The sequence below is a fragment of the Prionailurus bengalensis genome, chromosome D3 (assembly GCF_016509475.1).
Source record: "Prionailurus bengalensis isolate Pbe53 chromosome D3, Fcat_Pben_1.1_paternal_pri, whole genome shotgun sequence".
Lineage (NCBI taxonomy): Eukaryota > Metazoa > Chordata > Mammalia > Carnivora > Felidae > Prionailurus > Prionailurus bengalensis.
Genome location: NC_057356.1, coordinates 19,250,628 through 19,268,195, shown reverse-complemented (window position 1 = coordinate 19,268,195; position 17,568 = coordinate 19,250,628). Strand labels below are relative to the sequence as shown.

The 17,568-nt window shown below is 47.0% G+C and overlaps 1 protein-coding gene across 2 annotated transcripts in view; it reads left to right on the top strand.

The window, feature by feature from the left end:
* Positions 1–251: 251 nt before the first annotated feature.
* The window catches only part of UPB1 (beta-ureidopropionase 1), a 29,143-nt gene continuing 11,826 nt past the window's right edge, over positions 252–17,568 (top strand). The window contains exons 1-4 of one of the 2 annotated variants that reach the window (XM_043557893.1): positions 252–370; positions 6,385–6,556; positions 8,850–8,937; positions 15,820–15,914. In XM_043557893.1, the coding sequence (XP_043413828.1) occupies positions 6,494–6,556; positions 8,850–8,937; positions 15,820–15,914 (246 nt within the window). In that variant the 5' untranslated portion in view covers positions 252–370; positions 6,385–6,493. Of the gene's footprint in view, positions 403–6,384; positions 6,557–8,849; positions 8,938–15,819; positions 15,915–17,568 lie in introns of both variants that reach the window. The other variant, XM_043557892.1, reaches the window with a different exon arrangement.

Genomic DNA, 17,568 nt, shown 5'->3' with positions numbered 1-17,568 from the left:
GACGAGGCGCGAGGGCTTGGGGAGGTCGGCCCGTGGAATGGGCGTGTCCTGGCGCGTGCGGGAGGAGGTGCGAGGGGCAAGGGGCAGTCCCACCCGCGACGCCCTGGAACGCTGATTGGCTGCGCGCCGTGGAGGCGCGAGGAGGAGGCGTGTCCTCATGTGAGCCCTGCAGGGGCCCAAGGTGAGGGTGTAGAGGGGAGAGCGCTTGCGCGAACCTGGTTGTAGGCCCCTCCTCTTCTTTCTGGGGGCAAAGGGTAGGCGGTTTTAGTCTGGACTTAGGCGCTTGCAGACTCCGGCCATGGAGGGGCCTGAATGGGAGTCGCTGGAGCAGTGCTTGGAGAAGCACCTGCCACCCGCAGACTTGAGGGAGGTGAAACGCATTCTCTATGGCAAGGAAACCAGGTCTGGGGCCTAGAGGCTGGGGTGGGGAGACCTTGGGGCCAGCGAGTGTTGATCTGGGGAACCAGGGAGAGTGCTTCAGGATCTGAAGAACTCTTGAGGGGGCAATGAAGATCTGAGTTGGTGAGCAGAGACCTTAGGAAGTCTAGATGTGACATCTCTGGGCCTCTCAGGGGTTGCACAACCCCCAAGTGACCTTTACAAGCCATTTCTCTCCTTGTTGCCCAGCACCCAGAAGGGAAAAGAACCTGGGAGGGAAAGGTCAGATTTTTACTCTCTGTGGCTTTCTCTGTGGTTACCTGGCTCTCCTTCCCTACTTCCAGTGACCAGCTTCCTCCCAAGAGCTAGGGTTGTACCCTGGGTGTCTGTCTGGGTCAGTGCCTCCAGCCAGAGCCCCCAGTAGGTCAGCTGATTGTCCAGTCCCAGCCCTTCCTGCAGCGACTGGGCCTTTGGCAGATCCTTGGAGGTAGAGGCCAGCTGAATCTAATTGGAGAAGGAACTGTTCCCACTGGCAAGCCACAGGAGTTAGTTACCACACTCGGCGCAAATGTTTTCCCATTCCCAGCCAGTTGTGTGCATCACTAGGACCTTCTGAGTTTAGTGCACTGCTGGACACTGTGTATACAAAGCTGGAAGATGCTTTCCCTTTCACTGTTGTTTCTCTTTGGTCCACTTTACTCAAAACAACCAGAAAATGTGCATCATATCTTGTTGGCTCCTTTGCTTAAAACTCTGTAAGGGTTTCCCATGGCTCTTAGAATGAAATCTAAACTTTGATCCCATACAGCTCCTGAGTTAATGTCCTTCCACTTTCTAGCCCATTGGTGGGCTCTCTGCCCCCACCCAGCCAGACCATGTGCTTCCTGACCTTGTGGCAGTGACCTTGAGGCAGGAACCTGATAGACTCACCTGAAACTCAAGGATGTTGATTGGATCAGTGGATCAGTGGTTCCCAGCCACTGGCTCCAATGGAGTTACGGCAGGGGGGGGGGGGGGGAGGGCAGATCTCACATCTAAGAGTGCTAGTGGATGGTAAAGGTAGAACAACTGCCTTTGGGGGTAGGAGTGGTAGAGAACTCGGTCAAAAAGGACTCTTCCTACCCAAAGAGGGATACCTAGGACTGGGTGAACTTCAAGGTCCCTCCTGAAATCTGAAATCGTGCTGGACTACTACTTTCCTGTCACACCTGTCAAAGTGTGAAGCCTCTTAGAGTTAAGGCTCCCAGAGGTATCTTAATCAAGGGTCTCAGGATGGGAATAGGTTTGTTTTAAGGTTGAGGTGGGCATGTTCTTCTAGGAAAAGAAATGGAGAGAGCTTGTGGTGTCAGGGAGAGGTAAAGCACGAGAATCTTAGGAAAAGAGAAATAAGTGTCTCTTATAGGTGACTGGCTGGAGCACATTCTAGAGATTGGGATAAGGACTACCTTGAAAGAGGCATTTTCTATGGGGAGGGATTATAATGGTAGCCGACGTCTATTGACCAACAAGAGCTAGGCCTCATCCTGGGACTTGGCTTGCAGTAACTGTTCACGAAGTGTTCTATTCCACTCAGCACTGAGCCCTTCCAGGCTTTGCCCCTAGGGTATAAACCTTTGTACTTGCTCAGTCCTTGCAGGTGGGTGGGATTTGGCTATGCACAGGATTGCGAACTAAAGATAGAAAATTATTAGTCATTTAAAAACTCTTCTTCCACTTAAACCCCTGCTCACTCCTCATAACCTGACTTGTTTCTGGTCACCTCTGTGAAGGCCTGGGTGGAGCCTGAGTCTTCAGCCCCTCCTCTGGACTTCCAACTGTGTTCCACACCTTACCTTCTCTCCCAGTTACTTGCTGTGTCAAACACAGAGACGATGCTTAGTGAATGTTTGCTAAGTGAATGGGCTTTTGCCTGGGCTAGCCAGATGAAATCCCCCAAAGAACATGGACTCTCAATTTCAAGACAGCCAGAACCAAGAAGCATTTATTCATGTAACAAACATTTATTGTGTGTGGTTTTTTGTCTTGGGCACTAGGAGTACAAGGATAAGTAAGCCATGGTTCCCGTCCTAGAGGGGCTTTCTGTCTTTTGATGGTTGCCCTACATTGTGAGAGAAAGATGCAAGCTGAGCTGGAGAGAGTGTACGTGTGCAGGGTTGGAGGAGGGTTAGGAAGCCTTCTCAGGGGCATCATGCTTGCACTGTATCCTGAAGGAGATGGAGAAATTGGTTTGGAGACAGGAAGGGCTCAGGTACCCTTTGTCAAGGTCCAGACACCAGGGAACATGCTCATTTAGGGATTGCAGGTGTAGAATGTTGTGAGGAGAAGGCAAAAGTGACCATGGTGGACCCACGGGCTCTGTACACCCTGCTAAGGCAGCAGAACCTGTCCTAATGGTGGTGGGAGTCTTCAAAGAATTTGGAGGCAAGGATCATGCCAGTTTCTGGCTTGGACCCCCAGATGGCTGATTCATTCATCTGATGAGGAGCAGCTTTGGGGAAGGCTGCTGAGTTGAATTGGGGGTGCTGTTTAGTTTTCTAGAGCTGCTGTAACAAATTACCACACACTGGTGGCATAAACCAAAAGAAATTTATTCTCACAGTCCTAAAGACCAGAAGTACAAAATCAAGGTGTCTGCAGTGCCACACTTCTCCAAACGCTGTGGGAGAGAATCCTTCCTTGCCTTATCCAGTGGCTTCTGACATCCCTTGGCTTGTGGCAGAATGACCCCAATCTCTGCCTCTGCCTTCACATGACTACCTCCTCTTCTCCCTGTGTCTCTCCTCTGGGCATCTCTTATAAGAATACCTGTCACTAGATTTAGGGCTCACCTGGATAATCCAGTATGATCTCGAGATCTTTAGTTATATCTGCAAATATCCTTTTTCCAAATAAGGTCTTATTCACAGGTTCTGGGTATTAGGATGTGGACATATCTTTTTTTTTTTTTTTTTTTTTTTTTTTTTTTTTTTTTTTTTTTTTTTGGCGGGGGAAGTCACAGTCTAACCCACTACAGGGACTGTGTAGAGGTGGTCCTCACAGGGGGCTCGGGACTGCCCTCATTCTAGGCCCAAGAGTGGGTGCAGAGTGGGAGGGGCCCTGGGTGGGTTTCTGGAGAACCTGCTGTTAAAGGAATTAGAAGAAATGGCGACTTTGCATGATACTCCAGAGGTGAGGAAGCAGGATGGGGGGCCCTGAGGCAGGTATCAAGGACATTGAGCAGGATAGGGACAAAATGTCAGATAGTACAGGGAAGTCTAGAAGGATGAAGACAGGTGTTTGTCTCCTGTTGCTAAAGACAACCAGAAGGCTGGTGGCAGTTTGGAGTGGGGGAGTGGGCCCCAGGGAACAGGGGGCTGAGGAAGGTGTGGGAGGTGAGGGCTTCAGGGAAGGTCCCTATGAAGGGGAGGTGAGGAGAGCAAGTGAGGTAACCAGAAGAACCTATGGAGAGTGTGCTTCCCTACTTTTTTTTTTTTCTCTCTGTTATTTATTTTTTAATGGGAGAGACTCAAATAGCTTTAATGGTGGATGTGGTAGGTCTGTAGGAGCCAGGGTGAGGTGTCCAAGCTATGAATATTGCTAAGTAAAAAGGGCAAGTAAGTGGAAGAACAGAATACACAGAAGGACACCAATGTGGGTGTCATTTAGGACACACATTTAAGGAAATATTGGAAAGATACCTAAAACATTGTTAAGAGGGGTTGCCTCTGAGGTTTGGGACAGGAGCTTAACAGTGGGATGGAGAGGGGAACTCATTTTTCACTTGATACCTTCCTTTCCCGCTGTTTGATTTTTTTTCTTCCACAAGCATGTGTTTCTTTTGTAGCAAAGCTCTAGTTTAATTATTTAAAACACTGATGGTAAAAGAGCTATTAGTGGGGAAAGATGAAGTTCCAAAAGCCAGAGGTTGCAGAGGAGGCAGGAGCTGGGCTCCCTCAGGCCATGTCTGCCCTGACCCTGGGTTGGAGAGGTAGGAGCTGGGGGAGGGGCCCAGAAGGGTATGTTGGGGCTGAGCAGGAAGTGATGGGTTTTCCTCCTTGACATTAGAGGTGAGCCCATGAGGGGCCTTAGTAGTAGGATAAGGGGTAGAAGGGCAGAAGGTCGACTCTAGGGATCAAGGGAGGGTTTGGGGCAGCACGGAGCCTCTGTGAGGTTGTGGTTCATCTGGTCTCTGCCCCCACCTGAGCCATAGCTGGTCTATGTCCCACCACCTCCCTGTGCCAAGCCTTTGGTGGGCACAGTACTTGTTTATGGAATGGGGCTCGAGGGTCTGTTGGGTTCTCCAAGACTAAGTGAAGCAGGATGTGGTGATGGACCACCTGGATAACAGGAGGGTTGAGGTGACAAGACAACCGGGGAGTACTGAGAGGAGGCAGAGCCCTGAAGGTAACTCCGTGTGAGGATAGAGTGGTGTGGTCTGCACCACCCCAAGCCTAAGAGAATGATTGTCCACGGGTTGCTGGAAGGGGTGTGTGTGGCAGCATTCAACATAGTGAGAAGGCAGGAAGGCTGCATATCACAGAATAACAGGGCTCATGGTGGTGAACAGATGGGGAGAGTCAACAGCTGTGGGCAGTGGATGAGGAAGGACAGAGGCTGAGGGATATCTGTCATCCAGGTGACAGCTACAGGTGGACTTGGAAAGGTGAGACAAGATCTCTTCCATCTGTTACCTTCCTGGGATGAGACCCAGACTGAGGATGGGCCTGACAAGATGTCTCCCAAAGGATGGTCCTGCTCCCCCCGCCCGTGGGCCTAAGAGGAAACAGACACACAGAGCCCTTCTTCTTCTCCTGTCCCCCATGATGACTTGTCCTGGGGCTGAGGTCTACAGGAGTCCTCTCCCTGAGGGCAAGGGGACTGTGTCTGAGGCAGTCACAGTAAGGGGAGGCACGGTGTGGGCACTGCTGCTATTTCTAACCTGCTAGCAAACGGAACTCTGACTAGTTGAAAAGCAGGCTGATTGTCAGGGGCGGAACCCAACTTGGAGCTGTCAGGGCCGTCACATGGAAACCGCCTGGCAGGGGGCGGCGGCAGGGGGCTTGGGCTGACAGGGCTGTGATTTTGAAAGAAACATCTTTAAAAAAGTGATTTAAAGTAGGAGAGAAATATTATTATTAGATAATGGCTGTCAGGTTATTTTTTGATGTGTTCTCTGAGTATTTCATAACCATCTCGCCCCTAGATGGTAAGGCCTTCCTGGCCAGAGGCCATGTCCCCTGCTCTTGTGGGTTTCACCTCAGTGCACAGCACCCAACCAGCATCAGGAGGTGTTTGCCGTTTGGCCAGTGGTCACTTAAGCTGGGAGATTTTACAAATAATCCACTTGCCTTTGTTAATAAACCACAAACCAGGGTGAGTGCCCGGGCCGTTGGTCTGGACACCTGGGCTTCACCAAGCTCACTCAGCACTGGGCATGGAATTGCCCCCAGTGGGAGCAGCAACAGGACAGGGCAGTGGGGCTCACTAGAGACTTGTAACCCTCAGTGGTGAATGGTCACAGGACCCTCCTTCATGCTATCAGTCTCCTAAGTCCTGTTCTCAACAGCCACTTTGTCTTATCACAGCCTGCACCAGGCTCAGCACAGCCCTCTGATTCTAGTCTACACACATTTTGGAAATCCATTACCTCTCCTCTTCTGTGCTGACTGCTGAAACCAATCCCCACCCTGAGGTCAGCAGCTCTAAAACATCAACCTCTTGACCAGTCATTCTGCAGCCCCCCTCCCTGTTCCCCTGCTTTCCCAGGCCAGAAGACTATGGCACCTCCCTAGTGAAATCCATACTCAGCCTAGTATCCATTCTCCACCAGGCGGGGCCCTCCCTCCTCCTGGCCCCCACTCCAGCTTCCCACAAGTGGGCCCTTGCCCTGGGCTTCTCTCTGTGCCTTCCTGCCAAACATCCCTGCCTCCTCTCTACCAGATAGATGACTACTGGGGGGTTGGAGGTGAATTTAAATTCAGCAGACCTCATGCAAATTGTCTCCCTTCTACTTTCCTGTCCATTTAGGAAGCTCGATCTGCCCGGCAGCGCTTTTGAAGCCGCCTCTGAAGGGGACTTTGAGCTGCAAGGCTATGCCTTTGAGGCAGCAAAGGAGCAACTGAGGCCACCTCGGACCATGCGTGTGGGACTTGTTCAGAACAGAACTCCCCTGCCTGCCGATGCCCCTGTGGCAAAACAGGTGCAACCTCTTTTGACCATAAATACATAAACGGAGCTGTGGCTTGCTCTGTGTTTTGTTTTTTGTTTTTTTGTTTTTTTGTTTTTTAACATTTATTTATTTTTGAGACAGAGAGAGACAGAGCATGAACGGGGGAGGGTCAGAAAGAGGGAGACACAGAATCTGAAACAGGCTCCAGGCTCCGAGCTGTCAGCACAGAGCCCGACACGGGGCTCGAACTCACGGACCGCGAGATCGTGACCTGAGCCGAAGTCGGCCGCTTAACCGACTGAGCCACCCAGGTGCCCCTTGCTCTGTGTTTTGAACACGTCCACAGTCCCTGGGTCACTGCAGGTCCACTGCTCACTGCAGGTCTGTAGGCACCTCGAGTGTCACCTAGACGTTTCTGCCCTGCAGCCCCCCTTCCCTGCAGCCCACATCTCTGGCTCCTCTTTCTCTTCTGGCTCCTACCCTCTCTCTGCCTGCCCCTCCACATCCTCTCCTGTGATTGATCTGAAGTTCCATTTATCAATTGAGAGGGTGTCCTTTTGTCTGCCTCACGCTCTTTCTCTGGAATTCTGCCTCTCGGTCTCTTGCCAGAAGGGTACGTGCTGGCACACACCAGTCAGGACCTGTCTGTCCATCTGCATGTTCCTCTGCCTTGATCCTGAGAGCAGGGACTCACTGAACCCAGATGTCTGTCAGCTGATGGTGCCTCAGGGTGACGGGAATATGATACGCAATTCCTTATGACCTTACAGTTAATATAAATGTGACGGCATCTTGTATGTCCCTAAAGAAACATGTTATCACAGACGCAGGCGATTTGTTGTATATACTTCTTCACAGCATTTCTCTAGCTGTTGAAACTTTTAAGAGTTTTTCTGCAGAGGTTTCCTGGGGATACAGCATGCCTCAGAACTCCTAGGGATTCTCAAGAAAAGGCCATTTGGATTCCAGGTCAGGTTCTGCATCATCTTTCACTCTGGTCCTTCTGTTTTTATTGAATTTAAAGATTTCTGGTTCCCTGTTCACTTTTTGTCTCTGGGTTAGCTGACTGTGAATGTGTTTCCTCAGCCATCCCAGATTGGCAGGGCCAGGGTCACTGTTCTCCCCCACAGCTCCTTGGAGCACACTTTGCACACTGTCAGCACCTAGCAAATATCCACAGAGCCTTGGTGTGCAGTCTCACAGGAGAGACCATCATAAAGAGTAGGTGCTCTCTGGTTTTCAACCTGGTTCTTCTGGTCTTTCTTGAACAAACACTTCCAGACATCTCCTGGGGGCCAGGCATTGTGCTGAGGACACCAAGAAGATGAAGACACTTTCCTCCTGCCCCTGAGGAGCCCATGGGGTGAGGGGAGTGACAAACAGTGGAGGAACACAACAGCATAGCAGGAACAGCGCCACCAAAGGGACCTACCAGGGAGTGCTGAGGCACCTCTTGATGCTCAGCCCTCTGCTGGGAGAGTCACTTCTCTGTGGGTGACACATGACATGAATAACACATCCCAGGAAAATTGGGTGGAGTGGGGAAGTGCATTCTTGATGGAGGACACAGCTGAGAAATGGGATCCATTCATTTGATGACAAGATGCACACAGGAAAACGAAAATGGCAGGACAAGGCATGCCGGAAGGCTCAAGTGCAGGGTGGTAGGAAGTGGATTGTGTCCTAAGGCAGAAGGAGCAGCAGTTAGCCCAGGGGAGGGCCAAGGTGTGCACTGGGTGTGGGCCCCTCTTGCAGTAAGTAGCAAACAAGCTTATGCTCTCCTTTGAGCAACTCCTTAGGGCAGCGGGTATTCTCCCCATTCTCCAGGTAAAGAAACTGAGGCTCTGAAAGGCAGCATTAAGTGTGTGGAACCCTAGAGCCTCTGTACCTCCACCTTTTCCTGCAGATTTTGGACTTGATGAGACTAGGATATATCAGAACCTCCCCACCCTACTTGTCCTCTTGCAGCTGCCTAGGTTGGGGGTTGTTCCACGTGTGTGAGGATGAGTTCTAAAAATGGTCTCAACCAGGGGCACCTGGCTCAGTGGGTTAAGTGTCCAACTTTGGCTTGGTTCACGATCTCATGTTTGTGAGTTGAAGCCCCACATCAGGTTCCATGCTGACAGCGTGGACCCTACTTGGGATTCTCTCTCTCTCTCTCTCTCTCTCTCTCTCTCTCTCTCTCTCTCTCTCGCTGTCTCTGCCCCTCCCCTACTTGTGTGGCACACTGTCTCTCTCAAAATAAATGAATAAACTTAGGGGAAAAAAAGATCTCAACCAATAAAAGGAAATGGGTTCTAATCCTTGCTTTTTGAATTGCCAGGTCACTGCCCTTCACAGACGCATAGAAGCCATCGCAGAGGTGGCTGCAATGTGTGGAGTGAACATCATCTGTTTCCAGGAAGCATGGAGTAAGTCTGTCTTGGGGTGCTTTCTCTGCTGCCTTCAGACAATAGTGTATTATCTCCATGTCACCAAGAAGACTTCTTGATTTTTGAAAATCTCTTCTGATCTACGGAAAGATTATTTCGTCAACAATACCAGAAAGGCAGAAATCCTGGCCTCCCTCCCTCTCATGCACCCCAGTCTGTTGTCTGGTTCTGCCACTTCTTCCTCCCAAATTGTTTGGAACCCATTAAGCTGTTCCTCCCTACCTTCTTTTTTTTTTTCTTCTTAACATTTTTTAAAATTTATTTTTGAGAGACAGAGACAGAGCATGAGCGGGGGAGGGGCAGAGAGAGAGGGAGACACAGAATCTGAAGCAGGCTCCAGGCTCTGAGCTGTCAGCACAGAGCCCAGAGCGGGGCTCGAACCCACAAGCCATGAGATCATGACCTGAGCCAAAGTTGGACGCTTAACCGACTGAATCACCCAGGCGTCCCCTCCCTTTTTTTAAGTTTATTAATTTATTTAGAAAGAGAGAGAGCAACAAGCAGGGGAAGGGCAGAGAGAGAGAGGGAGAGAGAGAGAGAGAGAGAGAGAATCCCAAGCAGGGTCCGTGCTGTCAGTGTGGACCCAGATTCAGGGCTCAATCCCTTGAACTGTGAGATTATGACCTGAGCTGAAATCGAGAATTTGACATTTAACTGACTGAGCCACCCAGGTGCCCCCTCCCCACTTTCTCACCAGTGCCCTGGTCTGAGGAGTCATCAGCTCACACCTTGGCTTTGATAATTGCCTCTAACTCCTCCACTGTGCTCTCCACTTGGGCCCCTTCTAACTGGCTCTTGACCCATTCTAGGAAAGATCTCTACAAAACTCAACTCTATACCACTTAGTCTGTTCCTTCCCCCATCTCTGTGACCCCATCTCTGCTGGGCTCTGCTCTCACCTCCCTGATCCTTCATTCCCCTCTCCCTCCACCCAGACCACTGTAGCAGCTGCTCTCTCTGCCTGGCCTTTGTCTCCCTCTCCCTCCCCTTGCCTTTTAGACCCTATCCAACCTTCACATAGAAGCTCAGAGCCCACCTCCTTATCTAATATTACATCCAGGTTATATACTCCTGGTACCATGTACCTTTATTTTTTCTTTATCAAAGTTACACATGCTTATAATTGGGAGTCAAATGGTCTACAAGTCTGTTACCAAAAAACAGCTGTCTTCCTCCCTAGAGGCAACCACTTTCTACTCTTAGCTGGTTCTTTAGGAATCTACCTCTGTGTTTTTGCTTCTTGATTTTTCAGTTTCGCACCATCTATTAACTTCCCACTGTGGAAGAAGACAGCATTAGTTCCTCACCTCCTCTGCCCGCTCTGTTCACACATACCCTTCCTATCCTCCATCCGTTCTCTGCAAGCCATTTTCTAGACTTAGATTTCTTTCTCCGAATAACTTTCTGTTTTCCCCAGAATTTACATTGTTTTCTGCACACCTACCCCAAATTCTACCCCAGGCTTTCTTCCAGCTTCCTGAATCTACTCAAGAGCTTTAGACACGTGAAGGTGCTTGTCGGTTCCACCTCCTCCTTTTTTTTTTTTTTTAAATTTTAAGTTTTTATTTTAAGTCCAGTTAGTTAACATACAGTGTTAGGTTAGTTTCTGGTGTAAAATATAGTGATTCAGCAGTTTCCATACATCACCCGGTGCTCATCACGACAAGTGCGCTTCATAATCCCCATCACCTATTTCACTCCATGTCCCCACCCTGGTTCCATCACCTTGAAGGAACATATCCCCAGAGCCTTCTGGCTGCGCTAGTCTGATTTAGCTGGCTGCACAGCTGTCCTTCTGGTGATTTCCCTTCACCATCATGCTGGGGGGTTCCTTTGTCTTGATCTTGTGCTCTCCTATACCACATCTTCCTCTTTCTTGCTTTGCTCCCTCTTTTTGGTTGAGTAGTTTTCTGAGAAAGAACAGGAAGGAGGTAACCGTTTGGAGATCTTGCATATCTGAAAATATGTTCCTCCTACAACTTGCTTGATAGTTTGGTTGGGTGTTGAATTCTGGGTTAGAAATACTTTTCCTTCAGAAGTTTGGACACATTGATCCATTGTCTTCTGATTTCGGGTGTTGTTGACTAGTCTAAAGCCATTTTGACTTATGACCCATTGCATTTAATCTTTATTTTTAAATTATTTTTATTTTAATTATTATTAATTATTAATGAATATAATTATATATAATTATATGTTACACAATTATATATTATTATATAATTTATATAATTATTAATAATTATCATTAATTATTATTAATTCTTTTTCTCTAGAAGTTGTAGGATATTCTCTAGTACTTTGAAGTTTCATAATGATATGCCATTGTGTGAATCTATTTTTTAATTTTTTAATGTTTTTATTATTTACTTATTTTGAGAGAGAGAGAGAGAGAGAGCACATAAGAAGGGGAGAGGCAGAAAGAGAGGAAGAGAGAGAATCCCAAGCAGTCTCCACACTGTCAGCCAGAGCCCAAGGTAGAGCTCAATCTCACAAACCGTGAGATTGTGACCTGAGCCAAAAATCAAGAGTTGGATGGATGTTTAACTAACTGAGCCACCCAGGTGCTACTGTGTGTACCTATTTTAATCCATTATTTTAGGAACTCAGTGGGATATTTCAGGCTAGAAATTTGGGTCCTTCAGATCTATTGTTCATTAGTGATTTTCTCCCTTTTTTCTTTCCTCTCCTGATACTCCTACTATTAGGATGTTGCAACTCCGGACTAGATCCATAATTTTCTTAAGTATTTCCTCCTGTTTTTCATCTTTGTCTTTTTGCTCAGTTTTCTGGTAGATTTTATCTGTCATTCAGCCTTTTATATGGTCTTTTGTTTCCCCTGTCATATTTTGAATTTACAAGAGTTCTTTTGGTCTGAAAGTTCCTGTTTTATGACATCCTGTTCTTATTTTATAATTACAATACTTTCTCTTATCTTTGACAATATTAGGTAGCATTTTTTTCTCCTTGCCAGTTTCCTACTTCAGATTGGTCTTTTTTACCCCCTGATTGTATTTTAAGAATTGGGGGTTAAAAAGCTGATTGCAAGCTCTGAGTCTGTGGGAAGGGCTCCTCTCCCACTGAGCTTCATGATAGGATGACTTGGTTTAGCCGTTTGTTAGGTAATCCCTCATAGTAGTATCTTTGGGTCATTCTTTTTCAGGCTGGTCAGAGTCCCCGGAGAATATTCTTCTTATCTCCTGCCAAGAAGAGAAAGAGGATAGGGGTCCAGTGTGCTGATGTTTACTGAATCCCTCTGTTTTTGACACTCTACTCATCTGTATCTGTCCTGACTTCCCCACGGCCAGAGGCCTTCTGTTTACCTCCGAGAGTGAACCTCTAGCCCTCTGCTGGGGTGGGAGGGACACCTGCCGGCCTCGTGCAGTAGGAGGGATCTGGGCTTCTGCCTGCTTCTTAAGCAGACTTTTGACCAATTTTTGTTTGCCATTTCCCCTCCCTGCTTCCCCACCTTCAGAGCCACGTGGTACCTCTGACTCCTGAACTTTGCAGGGGTATGGGGTGGAGAGTAGGGTGTTTCCCATCCTCCTCTACTGCTGGGAGCCTGAATTTTCTAGGTCTACCACGGTATCTACCCTCATCCCTCGGCTCGCCAGCCTCCAGTGTTTTGTTGCTCTAGTCCTTCTCTCAGTGCTTCATCCTTGTGGGTTTATACATTTGCATAAATATCCCTTTCTTGTCATTTGGTGGGGCTGCAGGAAAGAGCAAAGGTGTGCATCCAGTCTGCCATCTGTACCCCAAACTTCATCTCACTTTTCATGTTCCTCATTACTTATACTTTCACTCATTGGTACAGCACTTTTGATTTGTCTCACTCTTCCATTAGACCATAAGCTCCATGAGGTCGTTGTCTGGGTGGTGCTTATTTATTTTTCCCATTCCAATCCCCACCCCTATTTTTTTAATGTTGAAAATATTTCATTGTGGTAAAATATATACATAACATAATATTGATCACTTTACCCATCGGTAAGTGTACAACTGTGACATTAAATACATTCACAAAGTCGTATAACCATCACCACTATCAACACCCAAAACTTTTTCAATATCTCCAACAAAAACTCTGTACTCATTTGATAATGCCACTCAATCCCGTACCTCTGATAACCTCTGTTCTAACTTTCTGTCTCTGTGAATTTGATTACTCTAGGGACCTCATGTAAGTATGTGCTTTTGTGATTGGCTTATTTCACCTAGTATAATATTTTCAAGGTCCATCCGTCTTGTAGCATGTGTCAGAATGTCCTGCCTTTTTATTACTATGTAATATTCCACTGCATGGATAGACCACATTTCGTTTGTCTATTCCCCCACCTCTGTTTTATCTTTAATGAACAATCCCTGCCACATGATAGACACTAAAAATGTTCATTGGATGGTTTAACCACCTTCTTCCCTTTTTTGGATCTGGAAAGCTCCCACTCATCCATCCAGGCATAGCACAGACACCCCCTTCTTTGGGGGACCCTGGAAGCTCCCCTACATAGAACTGGGCACTCTGTGTTATCGTGCAGCCACACAAGGTTATAATTCAGTCCCCTCATCTGGGCTGGCAGCTCCTGAGGGCAAGGCCGGGTCTAAATTTGGAGTGTTAGTTCAATAAATGGGGAACCCTCTTCCCCTCTGATTTGAAAGCTGCAGTTGAACTTTGCAGCCAGCCTCCCCCAACCTCCATTCCACATTCTTCTTTGAGAGTTTGTTTACAGTGGTTGTGTAAACAGGAAAAGGGGCCATTAAAATGGAAATGGGGAAATTTGGAGAGCTTAGCAACCTGAAATGAAATCAGAAAGGGAGGTTTTATTCTCTTGGGGTATTTGAATCTCTCCTAATGTGCTGAAAGCTGAGAATAAATGGTCATTAAGGACCTTTTTTGTCATTAACAGCTTTTTGGTTGGCTTCCTTAAAATAGTTTATTCCCTCTTTCCTGAAGTCAAGCCTGGAGTGTCTTGAGTCTGGTGCCAAGGCCCCTGGGGCTGTTGCTGGCAGAACCCAGGTGGCCGAGACAGTGGTGATGCCACTGGTAGCCTCTTCACACTGGCACCATTTTAGGACCAGCCATCTTGTGACTTAAAGGAATTGGGAAGCTAATGCTTCTTTCTATTCCTTCTCTGTGAAATGAGATCTCCCCTGCTTTGCAAGGATATGAGGACCAGCTGCCTATTACTGGGCTCATAGTCCACATTTAAGAAAGGTTGGCTACAATTAGTAGCCCCAAACAGACCACACGCCCCATGCCGTGACCACTTAAGGCACTGGCCATTCACATCACACAGTTCAGAGCAATGGGAACAATAGCAAACATCTGGAATTTAGATGTTTAGACTAATCCCCCTGAAAGAAATGGACCTGGCTTATTGGAAGAAGGAAGGTCTAAAGAGTACATGGAATTGGTTCAAACAAAGAATTCAATACTCTAAAACAAGAAGAAAAAGACAAAACGTCCCACTAGGAAATGGGCAAAGGGTAGGAACAAGGTTGCCTGAAGGATGAACCCAGAAAGGCCAGTGACCATGTGGCCAGGGGCTCCACCTCGCTGGTGATAAGAGAAATGCGTATTTTTAATCATGGTGCTATACCAGTTCACACCATCAGACTGGTGGACACTAAAGAGTATGGCTGAGGTTATGAGCAATGGAACACACGTAGCCTGAAATCCCTGTGCCCATCCCCACTGCAGCCCTTGCCCTCCCCCACAAAGGCAAATATCATTTTGGACATGGTATGTGTAGTGTTCTGTGTATTGTTACTACCTATATAGGTACCTGCTGTTCGAAAAATAAAAGGCACACAAAAATCAGTTTATGAATTTAATGAAATTTCTTATTTAATTAACCCCCTGGTGGCATCTAGCCAGAGAACATGGGAATAATGCGTTTATCCTAGGGGAACATTTAGCCTATCATCCAGCAGTTCCCAGACTTCTTACAGGGTCATTAAGCAAGTGGCTTTTCTTGGTCCTGAAGAAGTGTCTCTATCCCCATGAGGAGGAATGTTTCTGTAACGTGCCCAGGGTCCCAGTGCCATCCTCAGTGGCCCTCTGATAGTTTCCCCAGGGAGTCTTGGCTGTGCTTCTACCAACCCAGAGATTGGCCAGCAGTTCAGAATCTTCAGTAAAATATACACAAGATCAACTTTACCACTTTAACCATTTTTATACAGTCCAGTGGCATTAAGCACGTTCACACTGTTGTATAGCCATCCCCACCATCCATCTCCAGAACTTTGTCATCTTCCCAAACTGAAAGTTGGTCCTCCCTGCCCAGCCCTTGGCAACCACCCATCCTAATTTCTGTCTCTATGAATCCAACTGTCCCAGTCCCCCCATATAGGTGGAATCATATAGCCTCTGTCTTTTTATGACTGATTTCCCTTAGCATAATGTCTTCAAGGCTCACCCATATTATAGCATGTGTCAGAATTTCCTGGTTTTTTTTCAGGTGGAATAACATTCCATTATATGGATATACACCAGTTTGGTTTATCCATTCATCCATCACTGGATACTTGGGTTACTTGCATCTTTCAGTTGTTGTGAATAGTGCTGCTATGAAATGGGTCTGCAGATATCTATCTGTTCAAGTCCCTGAATTGTTTTCTTCCCTAAATTCTATTGTTTTTAAGACTGTCATAAAGAAAATGTAGCCCAGCCCTTTGTGTTGTTATGAAACCTAGAAGGGTCAGGGTCTGCCTGGAGCCCATATTCAGGGACAGGATTCAGAACCCAGGCTGAGACAACTGGAGCCTTGTTATCTTGTGGAGAGCCTCAGCTGCTGGTCTCGAGGAGCTCCCCGTCAAAGGCCATGAGCTTTGGATATGATTCTGACTTTGTCCTCTTCACAGCTATGCCCTTTGCTTTCTGTACGAGAGAGAAGCTCCCTTGGACAGAATTTGCTGAGTCAGCAGAGGATGGACCCACCACCAGATACTGTCAGAAGGTAGGACATTAACTGCTCCTCTGACAGCAGCTGCCAAACACGTGCAGGTCACAGAGCACAACCACAGCTGCTGGGTGTGGCCCTTTACCATGGAAAACACACCATTTGGTGCTTGTTTTGCCAGATAAGATTAGATAAGACTATTTGCTGCCCTTTTGTTAGTGTACTTTCACTTAAAATCATAGAATTTCAGAGCCAGAAGGGCCCTTAATGGCTTTTTTTAGGTGAAGGAGCCACAGCCCAGGGAGGGGTGACTTCCCACGATAGGTTCTATAGGCAGCAAGTGGCAGAGGTGGCCCTCGGGGACCAGAGATGAGGTCAAGTCCTTGTCCCAACCTCTGCTACTGACCATGCTATTTGCCTGCATTATGGAAGCTTCTCTGTATGGCCTGTCTCATCAGTACAGAGATTGGTCTTCATTTGTCTTTATTAAAACCTTATAATGTTGTATGACCCCAGTGATATGAAATGTCCAGAATAGGCAAATGAATAGGGGCAGAAAGCACATTAGTGGTTGCCAGGGGCTGGGCGGGGAGAGGGGATGGGTAGTGACTACTAATGGGGTTTTCATTTGGGGGTGATGAAAATGTTCTAAAATTAGATTGTGGTAATGGTTGCACAACTCCGTGGATGTACCGAAAACCACCCAACAGCATACTTTAAAAGGACTAATTTTATACCATGTGAATACTATCCTAATAAAACAGTTATCACACACACACACACACACACACACACACACACACACACACACAACCCCTAACACCAAAGAGGTTACGAATGATGGCATCCTTATTCTCACCTTGAACAAAGCAGTTTTTTTCACTTCTCCATGTCCCATTCAGATTTTATATATTTATATATATATAAATTTTATATATATATATATATATATATATATATATATATATATGGGATTTTTTGAGCAGCACTGTAATCATAAGTGATTCTACCAAAATTGGGTTGCAATTCCAAACATCAGTATTTTCACGCTACTGGAAAAAATCTGTCATCCACCAGGTTGTTGATTCTGTGCTATGGATGAAAGAGGAGGGGACTGGTTAAGTGGTGACTGTAGATGACACGCTTGAACCAGGGCCAGAGGAAGAGGAAAGGGGGAGTGGGGATGAGAGCTGGTGCCAGGGACACCTGTCTGCAAGAGGGGCCCAAGACCCACAGACGCCCTTCCGTAGCTCAGAGCAGCACCTCTGCCCACTGTGCCTTTCCTCTCTCTGTCATTAAAGCCAGAGATAGTGACAGGCTGGTTAGAGTTGAGGACAAATGACTGTCTGGGGCTGCTCATCATAATTGTCACCAGGTCCTGATGTTCTTACTTGAGACAAAAGGAATTCAGTATCAAAGAGTTTGGTTTGGTTTGACTTGGTTGGTTATAGATGAGAAGTATGATGAATATTCTTTTTTTTTATTGTGGTAAACAACACATAAAATATACTATCTTAGCCATTTTTAAGTATAGTTCAGTGGTGGTAAATACATTCACATTGTATGTAATGTGAAACAGATTTCCAGAACTTTTCATCTTGTAAATCTGAAACTCTGTACCCATCAAACAACTCTTCATTCACCCCCAGCTCCTGGAAACCAACATTCTACTTGCCGTTTCTATGAATTTGACTACTTTAGATACCTCACG